We start from the raw sequence: 15,227 nt of genomic DNA, 5'->3' as shown, positions 1-15,227 counted from the left end.
CAGGACTCATGCACATCATGATAATGGGAGGACATACGGCAGAGTTTGTGCACGTGATATTTCGCAACAGGAAGTAATGTTGTTTGTTTTTCCCCCAAATAATGATCTCATATCATACTTCGGTAGGTCATGCTTTGAGAAGGGTTTACTTTAGGGAATAAATCTTTTATTATCAAGTTGTTTGTGAGTGTGTTGTAGTTCGGTTCGCTGGCGCATGGCATATACATGTAACACATAAGCGAAGCTTTGTAGTTTGTGATATTTCATGTTGGGATAGTGTAGTAGGCTGTGACCTCGTGAATATGAAATGTAGCATATCTATTTATTTATACAGTACTGGTATGTTTTGTCGCAGCTCAAATATTAGAATACATTTTCTTGAATGTTTCTGACTTTTTCTCTGGTATACTGTCAGGTTTTTATTAGAGAAACATTCATTACCAAAATATTATTTATATTGACTGAAGGGTCTCCGCGGTAAGACGGTAGTAAATGTAACAGGTGTTGAAACATACGGGTATGATATATAGGTCACGGGGACCCAGCCAATAGCTGCATCCTCCCTCTGTTCAAACACATGTGTTACTTTCTGCTCTGTGCATAATTACACGTATGTGCCCAGACATACACTGTTTGCTCATATCCTCGAGTGAGCGTTACGTTGAACAGACATGTTTTGAAGCCGTTTCAGGATGTGTACATAACTATGTATTTGCCCTGCCAGCGAAAGTAAATGTTTACCAGTTGCGGAATTTTTAAAGGAAACATTTTCCCTTGAACTAACAATGGGGAAGGACTTATGAGCTAGATATCCCGTCAAGAAAACTGAAGAGTTTCTTGAAACAGTAATATTGAATAAAAAAAAGACTTGCATACTGATAATTTTCAGCTCTTCGGAAAAGTGAAAAAGACTGATATAACAATGATGGTGTTGAATACGATATCCGTTCCTCGTGCATTGCATAAGAGAATTTGTCATTTCTCTCGAGGATGACGGAAATTATACCCATCTGCTCACCGAGGGATCGCAAAGTAATACTCTCTTCAGCTTTCATTTTCTTTGAAAGAAGGACGTTCTCATTCCGACAAAATACAGGGCTTTCGTGAGCTACATACGTAATCAGTAGCTAACTAAAGAATGCTTACAATAATGATCACACTTTACTACTGTCGCCTCATGAATCGAAATGGCCTTTCATTCACAGTCCAAACTTGAACGGTAAATACTGACCAGAAAGTTTTAAACAGGCACAACTGCTTACTGGATGTGTCAACACAGAAGCTGTCCAACCAACGACCTCCCGTAACAGCTACTGTTGGGACCCAGTGGTATTTCGTGTGGAGCAGGATTTTCCTCGCTGTGTTTGTCAGTCTGACTTTCCTACTTGCCATCAAGGGATTGAAGTTAGTTTATTAGTTTTGGCTTGCTGGAGTTCTTTAAAAGTACTGACGCGAACATGATGATAACATTACTGAATTAAGTGTATTCTGTTTGGTAACTGACTTCCGCCCTGTCTCGTTATAGCACCCGTTTGTGTACTTGACATAACTTCTTTGTGTTGTCGTAGCTGGTCTGTCTGACTGCCTGTCTATCCGTCCGCCAGTCTGTCTTTTTCTTTCTCTCTCTGTATTTCTCTCTTTGTCTGTCTGCCTGTTTATTTTTCTGTGTGTCTGTCTCGTCTGTCTGTCTGTCTGTCTGTCTGTCTGTCTGTGTTTCTGTCTGTCTGTCTGTCTCTGTCTCTGTCTCTGTCTCTCTCTCTCTCTCTCTCTCTCTTTTTTCTCTACCTTTTTTTCTACGTTAATATCCGTGTAAATATGTGATTAGATTAGTCCCCTCTCTGGGCGAGGGCTGGTTGAAAAAAAGCTCGTTGTATTGCTTATGCCACAACCCTCGAAAAATAAAATTTGATTTGATTTGATTTGATTTGATTTGATCTCTCTCTCTCTCTCTCTCTCTCTCTCTCTCTCTCTCTCTCTCTCTCTCTCTCTCTCTCTCTCTCTCTCTCTCTCTCTCTCTCTCTCCCTCTTTCCTTCATGAGCAAGGGTTTGTTTGTTTGTTTGTTTGCTTAACGCCCAGCCGACCACGAAGGGCCATATCAGGGCGGTGATAACGTGCGCCACACACAAGACAGAAGTCGCAGCACAGGCTTCATGTCTCACCCAGTCACATTATTCTGACACCGGACCAACCAGTCCGAGCACTAACCCCATAATGCCAGACGCCAGGCGGAGCAGCCACTAGATTGCCAATTTTAAAGTCTTAGGTATGACCCGGCCCACGACCTCCCGATCACGGGGCGGACGCCTTACCACTAGGCATGAGCAAGGGTGCGCGTGTCCTTTCGTGTCTGCGTTTGCACAAACAAAAGAATGTGTGCAGCAGGTGTCCTGTGCCAACATGTACTGCAATATATTTCCTAGCTTCTGCTGTGTTTTGTTTTACCTACGGAAGAAACACTGACGCAAGGAAGAAATGTGCTATTTTTGGAGACTGAGTCGGGAGGGCCGACTAGGGGATACGTGAGGGGAATGAGATGAGAAGAAGGGGAAAGCCAACAGACGAGGTGGTGCTACTACCATTTGTAGCGTGTTTGTGAAAAAAAGACACTTTTAGTTGGAGGTAGGGTGACGAGGAAAGAAGAGAGGGGGGGGGGAGAGATGGTTGGGGGGGGGAGGGGGGGGGGGGAAGACCGAGGGTAGCGGTAAATTGACGAAAGGTAAATGTCACCAGCCAGTACTAAGGATACATGGCTCTTTCAACATCAGCACTCTCTCTCTCTCTCTCTCTCTCTCTCTCTCTCTCTCTCTCTCTCTCTCTCTCTCTCTCTCTTTCTCTCTCTCTCTCTCTCTTTCTCTCTCTCTCTCTCTTTCTCTCTCTCTCTTTCTCTCTCTCTCTCTCTGTCTCTCACTCTCTCTCTCTCTCTCTCTGCTTCTGTGTCCATCTCTCCTTCTCTATCCGATCCCCACCCTCACTCTCTGTTTTGGTTCTCTCTCGTATTTTGCAACAAACAAATTCTCTCTCTCTCTCTTTATTTCCCATCCCAACCCACATTATCTCTTTTGTTTCCCCCTCTTACAACAAACAAACAAACAAACAAATAAACAAACAAGCACACATTCAAACAAACACACAATCAAACACACAATCAAACACACAAACAAGCAATGAACGCAACATACAATGTATTAGGCAAACAGACTGTCAGTCAAACACAGATTAAGTTTCACAGCATGAATAATATCTTTATCAAGAGACTGACACCGCTCAGCACGGTCGCGCAAGAACGAACATAATGAAACGACACCGCAACAAGATCAGATCTTCACGGCACAAAAACAAGCTGGCATTTAACCTTTTTTCTTTACAGTGTGACTTACTGGTGTTACAGTTTCTTTGCGAGATAATTTCTTTGAGTGGTCGTTTCAACCCTACTTGCGATTGGATTTCATTGCTGGGGTCTCAGGATTCGTTCTAAATCCCATTCAAAATCCCCAGACAACATCTTTTATTACACGGGAGCATCGCGGTTGTATACGGTTGTATCCGATTATAGTGTTGCCCCTATCAGGTTCCATAGAGAAGACAGTTTCTGTCCTTACTGAACTTTGCACTGTTGATACCTTGACGACAGTTTTATTGTGTTTTTATCGTGCTCCAAGAGAAACGGATGCTTAATTTTGTTTGAAACTGAGGACAGAGAGAAATGGGATGATTATGTTAAGAACTGTTTATGGTCTTAGTAGGCGCGCGGTATGTAAGTGTGAACGGCCTTGAACTGGCTGGTGGGATGCGGAGGGGTAAGACATTGGACTTGACTTTTGAGATAATGAAGAGGAGTGGGGGGTAGAGAGAGAGAGGGGGGATAGAGAGAGAGAGAGAGAGACAGACAGACAGACAGACAGACAGACAGACAGACGACGACGACGACGACTGACGATTAGGGTTTTGACTCGAACAAGCCCGCTGTGGCTGTCTTCTTCGACACACCAGTATTGGGTTTGTCTCGTCAAAGTATCAAAATACGATCTTGATAATCAAAGACGAGAGATGTTGCATGCGCGACTTCGTGTTTTCCAAGCCCTGAGACTTTCGCTATGAACTTGGGATCTTTTTTCGTGCGCATGTGTGCACACGGAGGTGTTCGGACACCGAAGAGAGTCTGCGCAAAGTTGACTCCGAGAAATAAATCCCTCGCCGAACGTGGAGAGAGAGAGAGAGAGAGAGAGAGAGAGAGAGAGAGAGAGAGAGAGAGAGAGAGAGAGAGAGAGAGAGAGAGAGAGAGAGACACACACACACACAGACATGCAGTTTGTGTGTAGATGAGTGCAAATCACTGATGCTCCTGTTCAGTTAAAACACATTTGTCCTTGCCACACCAAATCACAATTTAAGTTAGTCAGTGAACAAGGTGTGTTGTTGTGATGCGTTTCAGAATATGTGGTTGTTGTTATTGCTATAATATATTGTTCTTGCTATTGTTTCTCTGATTGTGTTCTTTGGCTAACCACAACACCAGCAAGTCAGGGCCACCTTGTGTTTCCGATTTCCCGATGCAGTTGAGGTACAAACGTCCTGATTTGAAAAGGGCAAAGCGAGTGGGAGTGGCGAAGGATTAAGATTATACATGTAGTGAGGCGACCTTTTCTTTGCCACACGTTTGGCACACAGTCCGCGCATCTGATCTACCCGAAATTCAGTGTGAGCAGGTTGCAGTTTACAGGGGCATTTACCATGCATTTCAGAGTACATGCAACAGTTAGCTCGCGAGAAATACTTAGTCCAAGGAACTGTGTACATACAGGGACATTTACTGTGCAGTCCGCTGTGCATGCTGCAGTTTACAGGAATAGTTATTACGCACACACACACACACACACACACACACACAAGTGCATATGTAAAAACTCGATTGAAGATATAAAAAAAGATAATTAAAAAAAATCATACAAATCAAAATAATTTGAAAACATTAGGTAAATGAATGAATGAATACATCAATAAGAAATAAACAAAACAAAAACTCAGACAAAAAATAAACAACTGATTTTGAAAGAAGAAAAGAAATAAAATAGAATAACAACCCAAGAAATGTTTGTTCGTTTTGCAAGCTCTCACACCCTCATTTTTCAATTAAATTGATTGAAATTTTGGCAAAGCAATCTTCGACGAAGGCCGGGATTTGGTATTGCATTTCAGCTTGGTGGCTTAAAAACTAATGAGTGAGTTTGGTCATTAAAAATCGGAAACTTGTAATTAAAATTATCTTTTTATTAAACGATCCAAAAACAATTTCATCTTATTCTTCGTCATTTTCTGATTCCAAAAACATATACATATGTTATATTTGGATTAAAAACAAGCTCTGAAAATTAAAAATATAAAAATTATGATCAAAATTAAATTTTCGAAATCGTTTTAAAAACTATTTCATCTTATTCCTTGTCGGTTCCTGATTCCAAAAACATATAGATATGATATGTTTGGATTAAAAACACGCTCAGAAAGTTAAAACGAAGAGAGGTACAGTAAAGCACAGCGCAATCGCTACCGCGCCAAACAGGCTCGTCACTTTCGCTGCCTTTTGCACTAGCGGCGGACTACGTTCAGTTTCATTCTGTGAGTTCCACAGCTTGACTAAATGTAGTAATTTCGCCTTACGCGACTTGTTTTTTCCTCAAACGACCCCGGGTACATACCCGCTTATCCGTTTCCCACCCGGGTTACACCAAACCCCTGTCCGTCCCGGTGGCGCCAGGACAGCCAGGAGCCGTACATAGAATCTTGCCCTGTGTCCATGCACGGCCAATCCATGGTCAGCCATGACTATATTATTGGCCTTGCTGACCAGCGCTCGGTGGTCAGATTCAACCGGGAGTGGCCAGCTCAGTCACCTGTCGTGCGTAACTTTGTCCAGTCAACCGTTACCTGTTGTACTTGATCATAGTCCTTCCTTGGCCTGGTCTTGTGTCTTACTTAGTTTCTTCTCCTGGACTGTGGGACGTGTTGTGAGCTGGTAGGGTGTGGGGGGGGGGGGCGGTAGACGAGGAGGGAATTTGGGTTGGCGTGTGTTTGTCTATCTGTTCACAGTCTGTCAGTTTGTTTGTGACAGATAGAGTGAGGCGACAGGTATAATTAGAGTGATTGGACCTGTTTATATCTTGATAGAAAACTATCTTTAGAGAGAGAGAGAGAGAGAGAGAGAGAGAGAGAGAGAGAGAGAGAGAGAGAGAGAGAGAGAGAGAAAGAGAGACTTAGACTTAGACTTAGACTTAGAACATTTTATTCACATAAAGGGTAGACATTTTAGGCCATAGGCTTAATCTTACAATGTGCCCTTTACATTCACACAAACACATATTCACGCGTGCGCCCGAGAGAGAGAGAGAGAGAGAGAGAGAGAGAGAGAGAGAACGAGAGAGAGAGAGAGAGAGAGAGAGAGAGAGAGAGTTTGGGGGTAAGACATGAGTTGAACATTCAAGCAAGGTTTACCAAAATTAAATGCTTCACATTCATATACAGTGCCTATCTGTCGGTCTGCATCTGTCTGCTTGCCTGCCTGCCTGTCTGCCAGTCTGTCTGTCTGTCTGTCTGACGGTATGTCATTGTAAGGGCGAGTCCAGAAAAAGACGACAAAGTACGTTGTACGCGAGAACAAGGAAAGTGGAGAGCGACAACGCTTGAAAGTCACTGAATCGTTAAATGTGTCCAGCGAAGCAAACACATCCCTGTATCGTGAACAGAGACCTCGAAGTGGGATTTTACCTGCGGACAAATTCTCCAGTTACATCATATTATAAGCTGTAGAAATACAACGGAGTACTGCAATCTCTGCATTATCATGCAATCACATATGCCCGTCTTTGCTGTACAATGCATCGTTCATGCGGGAAAATCAATCTTTTTTTTTTTAAGAAAACAAGTTTATGAAATGAAAATGACAATCTTGCACGGTAGAAATTCCAATGCAAATGTTGTGAATAGTTGAAGAAAGCCATTGAAACGAAGGATGAGGGAACAAGACCAAAGCAGTCAGTTGAACACAAATCTACGATTTGGTGTGTTACTATGTTTTACATATATATGAAGTATTCTTTAATGCGGGTCATTATACGTTTTGAAACTGACGTCCCCCGGGGTCCTCGAAACAATACAATAAAGAAGCCTACACTACAATGCAAAACGATACACGTCTGTTGTCTGTATATATATATATATATAGGTACAAACGGAATATTTTCTTTTGAAGAACGCTGGCAGTTTTGTTCGTTGTTCAGGGCCGGACTAGGCTAAGAGGAGGGGGGGGGGTTGCCAGTGGTGGTCCAGGGGGATGTTCCCCCTGGCAGGGTCAAGGGGCAGAGCCCCTTACGTGGGAGTCAGGGGGCGAAATATTTTCTTGTTATTGTGAAGCAGTAAACACACACACACACACACACACACACACACACACACACACACACACACACACACACACACACACACACAATAATAATAATAATAATAATAATAAAACATTCTGTTATGGCGCTGTTCACCGCCGAATGGCAGTCTCATGGCGCTTTACATTAGACATTAAAATTTAACATTTTACATAAAAAGTTTTCTCGTAAGAACACACACACACACACACACACACACACACACACACACACACACACACTCACACACACACACACACACACACACACACACACACACACGCACATGCACACACAGCTCCGCACCGTAAACATTTACATGACCCTATGTCAACGTTGACCCAATAACAAACACATCACAGTGTCACCGATCATCAAACACATGCGAACTGTCGCCGCATTTTCACACGTATGAATAAACTACGAAGATAGGCAAATAAGCTGACGTCATTCTTCCCACTCCAAATAAACCCAGAGTACTTTTCGCTTCGCAAAACGCACTATTGATTCAGCTTTTATTGAATTTACAGAAAATGCATTGAAATCTTTCAAAATTCGGTCACACACACAAAAAAAGAAGGTAAAAAATGGTAATGCAAAGGTGTGAACAGATGGGTAACAGGTACGTAAAGTGTAAGCACTCAAGCAGAACAAGAAGCGCAGCTTTTTGAAAGGCACGCGTCAGGAAAGAATGCTGCCAGTCTATCCCGACGGCCTGTTTAATCATCTTTTCAAACTAGACGAACAAGTTTTTCGGGTCATATGTTTTTCAGCTGCCATCGAAGTAGAGGAGGACTGGGATAAGAATGTAGAAATGGGATAGTGTGCTAGTCTGTACAAGAAAAAAAAAACCACCACGAGAGAGAGAGAGAGAGAGAGAGAGAGAGAGAGAGAGAGAGAGGGGTGGTGGTGTAGGAGGAGAACCAGACAGATACTTTTTGCCACATGGATGAAGTGTGAATGCTCCTTGTTGTGGGATTGTCGAAGGACAGTGTGAGTGTGTGTGTGTTGGTGTGTGTGTGTGTGTGTGGGGGGGTAGTTAGGTTCAAGTTGCCTCATAGAAAAAAAAGAAAGGGGGGGGGGGGGGGGGGGAGAGAAAGAATGTGCTTACAGCGTCAAAGTTAGGGAGGGTCACAGATGAAAATTGATGTGATGTTTGATGGCCTTGTAAGGTTGCTAGTCGTGGAACGTTGGCATGGAAAGGCATTTCACCAGTCAGGACAGGATGGTCTGGATGATACTGGCTACACTCTCAATAGTTGACACTTCTTCTCTCTGCCTTTTTCTCCTCCTCTTTATGTGCTCTCTGTAACAGATGGTCAATGAAACACACACACACGCACACACACACACTCCCGACTCTTCAGTCTGCCCATTATTTTATTATTCTTGGACCTTCTGTCAGGTTTGCATGTTTTCACTCCTCTCAGGGAAAGGCCATGCCCTTTCTTCTCCAAACACTAGCCATTAACACATAGTAAGATTGAATTCACCGTCTAGTCAGAAGATTGTTTTCGTTCCTGGGGGGGGGGGGGGGTCCTTGAAACACTCACAAACAAACAAACAAACAAGCAAGCAAACAAACAAATAAACAAGCAAACAAATACACATGTAAAATAAACAATCAATGTCATAAAAACAAACAAACATTCAAATGAAAAAGCAAACAAAACGCCCCAAAACTCTCAAGAAAAAAGAAGCGGTGGTTTACTACCCTTAGTTAAATGTACCATTATACATACTTGTATTTAGATATTTATCATGGAAGACACATGTACAAATGATGCGTGGTTTTGTTTATCGTTACTCACATTATATTGTGATCTGGCTCTTTGACGACGAACAATCAAAACACCGATGGACAAAATAGACACCCATAGGCTTGGAATCAGGAAAGGATAAAGAATAAGATGAACGTAAATTTGGATCGTTTTATATAAAAACAAATTTTATTACAATTTTCAGATTTTTAATGACCAAAGTCATTAATTAATTTGTAAGCCACCAAACTGAAATGCAATACCGAAGTCCGGACTTCGTCGAAGATTGCTTTACAAAAATTTCAATCAATTTGATTTCAAAATGGGGGTGTGACAGTGCCGCCTCAACTTTTACAAAAAGCTTGATATGACGTTATCAAAGACATTTAACGTCTGGGGATATACCCAGGAACTATCATGTAAAATTTCATAAAGATCGGTCCAGTAGTTTACTCTGAATCGCTCTACACACACACACACACACACACACACACACAGACACACACACACACACACACACACACACCCACACACACACACACACACACACACACACACACACACACCACGACCCTCGTCTCGATTCCCCCTCTATGTTAAAACATTTAGTCAAAACTTGACTAAATGTAAAAAATAGAGAGAGAAAAATGGGAAGTGTAGTGGGAGGTTGACTCATTGGTTCCGATGCTTCATGCTTCCATGCATTTCTTCACCGCACCTTACCTTTACCTGCTTACCTGCCTTGGGTGTCTACGTCTGTTTACTTACCTGTTGGACTTCTGGCAGACGGAAGAAGAAATCACCTGCTCTTGGCAACTTGCTGTGGGGGTCTAGGGGGTATTAATTTACCTACAGGCAAAATGCAAAGCAAATCTTACCTGTTCGCAGGTTGCAGCTGCGATATAAGCCAGTTCAGAAGTTCGTGTGAAATTGAACATTGCTCGTGTGTGTGTGTGTGTGTGTGTGTGTGTGTGTGTGTGTGTGTGTGTGTGTGTGTGTGTGTGTGTATAGTGGCGCAAAATGTCACATAGGGTGTATGGATATGTTGAAATTAACAATGCCAGTGCACGCGCGTGCAAAACACACATATTGACCACGGATGACCCAAATCACGAACGGGAATAACGATTATTTACGACACTGACATTAATTTTAAGGCTAATGAGAATTTCAACAAAGTGAAGAACCCACAGTAAAACTGATCACCCCGGGGATGAAACTGAAAACTCGCATACATTTAATTTTGTTTCCTCTTGAGTGGTTGTCAGTTTCATCGTCGTGACAGCGACATGAATGGAGTAGTTGTTCATGTCAAGGTCACATACTTCAGTTCTTAGTTTGGAGAGGACCGACAGCTGTGACTTTCTGATTAGCATAAACAAATACAGGTGTTCTGATACGTAGCTAAAGTGAAAAAAACGTAGGTCAATCATAGGCACAAGATCCTCAATGACTATTTAAAACAAAACGTTTCAGCTTTGTCGGAATATTAGGTATTTTAGATCAGTATGTTTACTTCTGTGCCTCTACCATGGTGACTTTAGCAGCCACGGCTTCAGTAAAGAATGCTTTCAAGATCACGGATTACCATCCATCATCACCACACACTGGAGTTGAAGAGTTGAAATTTGTTTAAAGCTCTTGTATTATATAGTTTGCCTGCTATTTTAGATATTTTCCAACAGCTTAGGTGTAAATGTAATTTAAATGCCTTTTTGAATATGAACACACTGTGCATTCGACTTTAAAATATTGGTTGCTTATCGTCAACGGCCGAGTCTTGAGTTCACGAACGAGACTAAATTAATGCAAGTTCAAAATCAAGTTATTTAACCATTACCTCCTCTCCCCCCCCCCCCTCTTTGTTTGTTACCCCTCCATCCGCCACACTCGCAAGTCTTGTCCGCTTTCCCACCCCGGTTATCATATTTAGACAAGTTATGCCCTTTGCGTATTTATCATTCAGGAATTTCTAGAATTTGTGAGTTGTGGGAAATGAAGTCTGTCTTTTATCAAGTGACCCATGTAAATGCGATCTTGCTACGGATGTTTGAGGCAACACGGACACAGCATTAATGCCATCTGTCCATCTTGCTCTTCAAAGAGGCTCTGATAAACAACAGCGTGCACTCTTTAGGACCATTCGTGCGTTTCACCGAGAGATGTAAGCTGTGCCGTTTCATAATAAATTGAATCACCAAAGCGAAAACAAGTTCGTGAATGACTGGCTCAGTCAGCCCCCTCTCCCTTTGTCTTTTTGTTTTAGATGCACTAACTCAACAACAACAACAACAACAACAACAACAACAACAACAACAACAACAACAACAACAACAACAACAACAAATGGCGTTCTAAGATGAGGGCCCCAAAGGGTTTAAAATCGTGATCGTGATTGGCGTATTTTGACCTTTCTGTGACCGTGATTGGCGAAATTTCCATTTCTGTGATCGTGATGGGACTTTGCCCGTGATCCGTGATGACAAAAAAAATCAAGTCTCGTGATCGTGATCGTCATTTGTTTTCGTGATCGTGATGGGCATTATTGCAAAGCATTTTATTTTCAACGTACATTTTTCACAGCTGTATCACTCTATGATCCTCTATTCGTCAAGGTGTTTGTGATCGTGAAAACAAAAATCAAGGTAACTGTGATCGTGAAAGCTAAAATTTCCCTTCCCGTGATCGTGATGATACCCCCCCTTTGGGGCCCTCTAAGATAGTCATACACACAAAGGAACAAACTTCCCCCTCCCACACCCCTCCAAATAATCTTCTCATAGCAATCATCAAAAGAGATATGTCTGTGTAACCTCGCACTTCTTCTTCTGCGTTCACTGTGTCTATGAACGGTATAGGAAATCAACTTCTGTCAGCCTGGCCGCGCCCTCATCCTGACCTCAGGTCAAAATGAGTTCGGCTCATTCTATCCCTGACAGGATGCCTTGGTTTTCTTTCTGTGGGTAAGAAATCGATTTCTTACATATGGATATAAGCAGATTCGCGATCGTCGATAATGATTTTTCATGGTGTTGTGTAATTTTTAAATTACAAAGGAAGCAGACGATTTTTTCTGACAGTGATGCAACCATAATTATATGTATTACGTTCTCCTTCCGGCAGCAGTCCCAAAATATCCATTTTGAACTCAAAGCCATGACGTTCCCTACACAAGGCTTTGATAACGAACGGATAAGGGGCGTAACTCCTTAGTCATATTACAGTTGAAAATTCAAAGCGGGTCGGCTTCACTCAATTTCTTGGCATCAGAGGCTTGACATAAATTAGGAAAACAAATGGTTGGACCCATCATGGACCAACTAAAACGCTGTAGGGCAGAATTAATATTTTGATGGTATTTATCAACGTTCTCAGCGTCACTGCAGGAAGTTTCGATTCATTCAAAGATGCAAAGATTTTCGTTGTTGATACAAAAGGACTTGACTCTCACTTTCTGCACGCTGCACGCTGAGAACGCCACTTCACTGCTCGCAAACAACATATATGGGAGATAACTCTCTATTCTTGTTTTGATAGATTCGCGAAGGAATTTAGCGTCCGGTCAGAGCTGGCGATAGCCGTTGAGCGATGATGATCAGAATGCCTGGCCCTTTCCATGCGCTGTTTATGACTGTGGCGGGGCGATTAGCCAAAAGTTATCAGTTTCAGCACGTGCTATGCGTGAAAACAGTGATTCACCTACCCCCTGACTCATTTAGCACAAGTTGAGTGGGAGTAGGAAATGACAGGTATTTTCTGATGTTGTTTTTCAAATCAGCGCATTCACGATTTGATGTGTGTATTTGACATATTGCGTTGTTAATTATTTAAGACAAACAAATCCTGAAATAATGTAGTCGGCAAGACATTCTTAAATCTTTGTTGGTTTGAGTTTTTTCTTTCCGGCATCGGTAATATCTTTGATTTGGAGTGTCAATCTGATTCTGTCAGTTAGACAGTTTAAAATCATTGTTGCTTTACTGCATATGTACAACAGGTGTTCATACTTATACGTAAACAAACAGCAATAGCAACGATCAAACTTTGAAGCCAGCGCACTTTGTTTTGAAGAAGCGGGGGCCAAGAAAATGTGTGGCCGGTTAACGGGCGAGAACTCGTAATGGACGCCTTGTTTTAAGGCGACTAGGTTTAGCTCCCTTGTCCCGTAAATTTCCTTCATGTGAGAGTCGGCTGAATAATTTTTCTGTCTTGTTTCTCTGAATCTGTGCGATTTAGTTTGTGCTCAGTATTTATGTCAGTACTTACTCGCCCCCCCCCCTCCCTCCCTCTCTCTCTCTCTCTCTCTCTCTCTCTCTCTCTCTCTCTCTCTCTCTCTCTCTCTCTCTCTCTCTCTTATTGTATTTAATAGTATCAAATACTATAACTTTTTCTTTGCCTTTAAATGCCATTTATTATCATATGTATGATTATTTTTGCCGTCAACCTTTTTTGCTCTTATAATGTTTTCATGTCTGTTTTGTATTCATGTTAGTTAGCAAGGACAGATTGTAAGACTAGGCAACGCCTAAAATCTCCATCCTTCTGTAATAAAGTTTAATCAATCAATCAATCAATCAATCAATCAATCAAAATCTCTCTCTCTCTCTCTCTCTCTCTCTCTCTCTCTCTCTCTCTCTCTCTCTCTCTTTTCAAATTTACCACTTTAAAAAAAAAAAATTCTTATATGATTCTTTTGTGAATATTACCCGTTTTATTTGTTTAAGGACACAATGTTGAACAAGGCGAAATAAGATAAGTTCATTATTTGTATCATAAGCGTGTGTCTGTCTGTCCACTTAAAAGACCAGTGGGTCGACATGCTGTAAATGTGACGTTTTGTTTTATCAATAATAAACGTTCCATTAACACACAATTCTTGTTTTTTAATTCTGAAATTTGGAACACGATTTAACCTTTATCTGTTTCTGCATTTCATTGTAAACAACAAATACACCTTCATCGCCACCGGCACGGGTGGCCTAGTGGTAAGGCGTCCGCCCTGTGATCGGGAGGTCGTGGGTTCGAACCCCGGCCGGGTCATACCTAAGACTTTAAAATTGGCAATCTAGTGGCTGCTCCGCCTGGCGTCTGGCATTATGGGGTTAGTGCTAGGACTGGTTGGTCCGGTGTCAGAATAATGTGACTGGCTGAGACACGAAGCCTGTGCTGCGACTTCTGTCTTGTGTGTGGCGCACGTTAAATGTCAAAGCAGCACCGCCCTGATATGGCCCCTCTTGGTCGGCTGGGCGTTAAGCAAACAAACAAACAAAACCTTCATCGCCACAAATCTCCACAACACCACTAATCATTCTCTCTCCTTCATGCTGTGTTACAGACATTCTGGCCAGCTACTACCTGCCTATGGACCAAGTGGAGGACAAGACACTGGTCAACCCGTCAGGACTGGACAGTCTGGTGGAGGGGAGACCCCAGCTGACCACAGGGGTCAAGGAAAACGCCCTGCTCATCGATGGCAGGTCTCAGTACCTGCGAGTGACCGGCGGTGGTCACAGGAGGGAGTGTCTCGGAGACCTGGCCAGATGCGACAAAGGTCAGTTTTTGATGGAAAGAGTGGCAGTGGGGGAAGAGGTGAGCTTGGGGGGGGGGGGGGTTGTTTAGAAGAAGGAGAGAGAGAGTGAGACAGTCTGGTGGAGGGGAGACCCCAGCTGACCACAGGGGTCAAGGAAAACGCCCTGCTCATCGATGGCAGGTCTCAGTACCTGCGAGTGACCGGCGGTGGTCACAGGAGGGAGTGTCTCGGAGACCTGGCCAGATGCGACAAAGGTCAGTTTTTGATGGAAAGAGTGGCAGTGGGGGAAGAGGTGAGCTTGGGGGGGGGGGGGGGGTTGTTTAAAAGAAGGAGAGAGAGAGTGAGACAGAGAGAGTGTGTGTGTGTGTGTGTGTGTGTGTGTGTGTGTGTGTGTGTGTGTGTGTGTTGGCGAAGATATGTGTGTAGAAACTCCCGTGTCTGAGTGTTTTGTGTCACAATACACCTGTTTCTGCCAGAAGAAATGATCTAAACAACAAAATGACTGTGGGTGAGATGCACAA

General features: G+C 42.7%; 2 protein-coding genes across 2 annotated transcripts in view; both read left to right on the top strand.

The window, feature by feature from the left end:
• LOC138954791 (neurexin 1-like) overlaps positions 1–14,795 on the top strand; it is a 45,821-nt gene extending 31,026 nt beyond the window's left edge. Inside the window, exon 2 of the mRNA XM_070326562.1 lies at positions 14,512–14,795. Within this exon, the coding sequence (XP_070182663.1) occupies positions 14,512–14,795 (284 nt within the window). The remainder of the gene's footprint in view (positions 1–14,511) is intronic.
• Positions 14,796–14,821: 26 nt separating this feature from the next.
• The window catches only part of LOC138960149 (uncharacterized), a 79,203-nt gene continuing 78,797 nt past the window's right edge, over positions 14,822–15,227 (top strand). The window contains exon 1 of the mRNA XM_070331908.1: positions 14,822–14,960. The gene's annotated coding sequence lies outside the window, so the exon portion shown is untranslated. The remainder of the gene's footprint in view (positions 14,961–15,227) is intronic.

Source organism: Littorina saxatilis, linkage group LG2 (assembly GCF_037325665.1).
Source record: "Littorina saxatilis isolate snail1 linkage group LG2, US_GU_Lsax_2.0, whole genome shotgun sequence".
NCBI classification, from domain to species: domain Eukaryota; kingdom Metazoa; phylum Mollusca; class Gastropoda; order Littorinimorpha; family Littorinidae; genus Littorina; species Littorina saxatilis.
The sequence above is the reverse complement of the archived record's forward strand: the minus strand, read 5'-3'. Positions and strand labels throughout refer to the sequence as shown.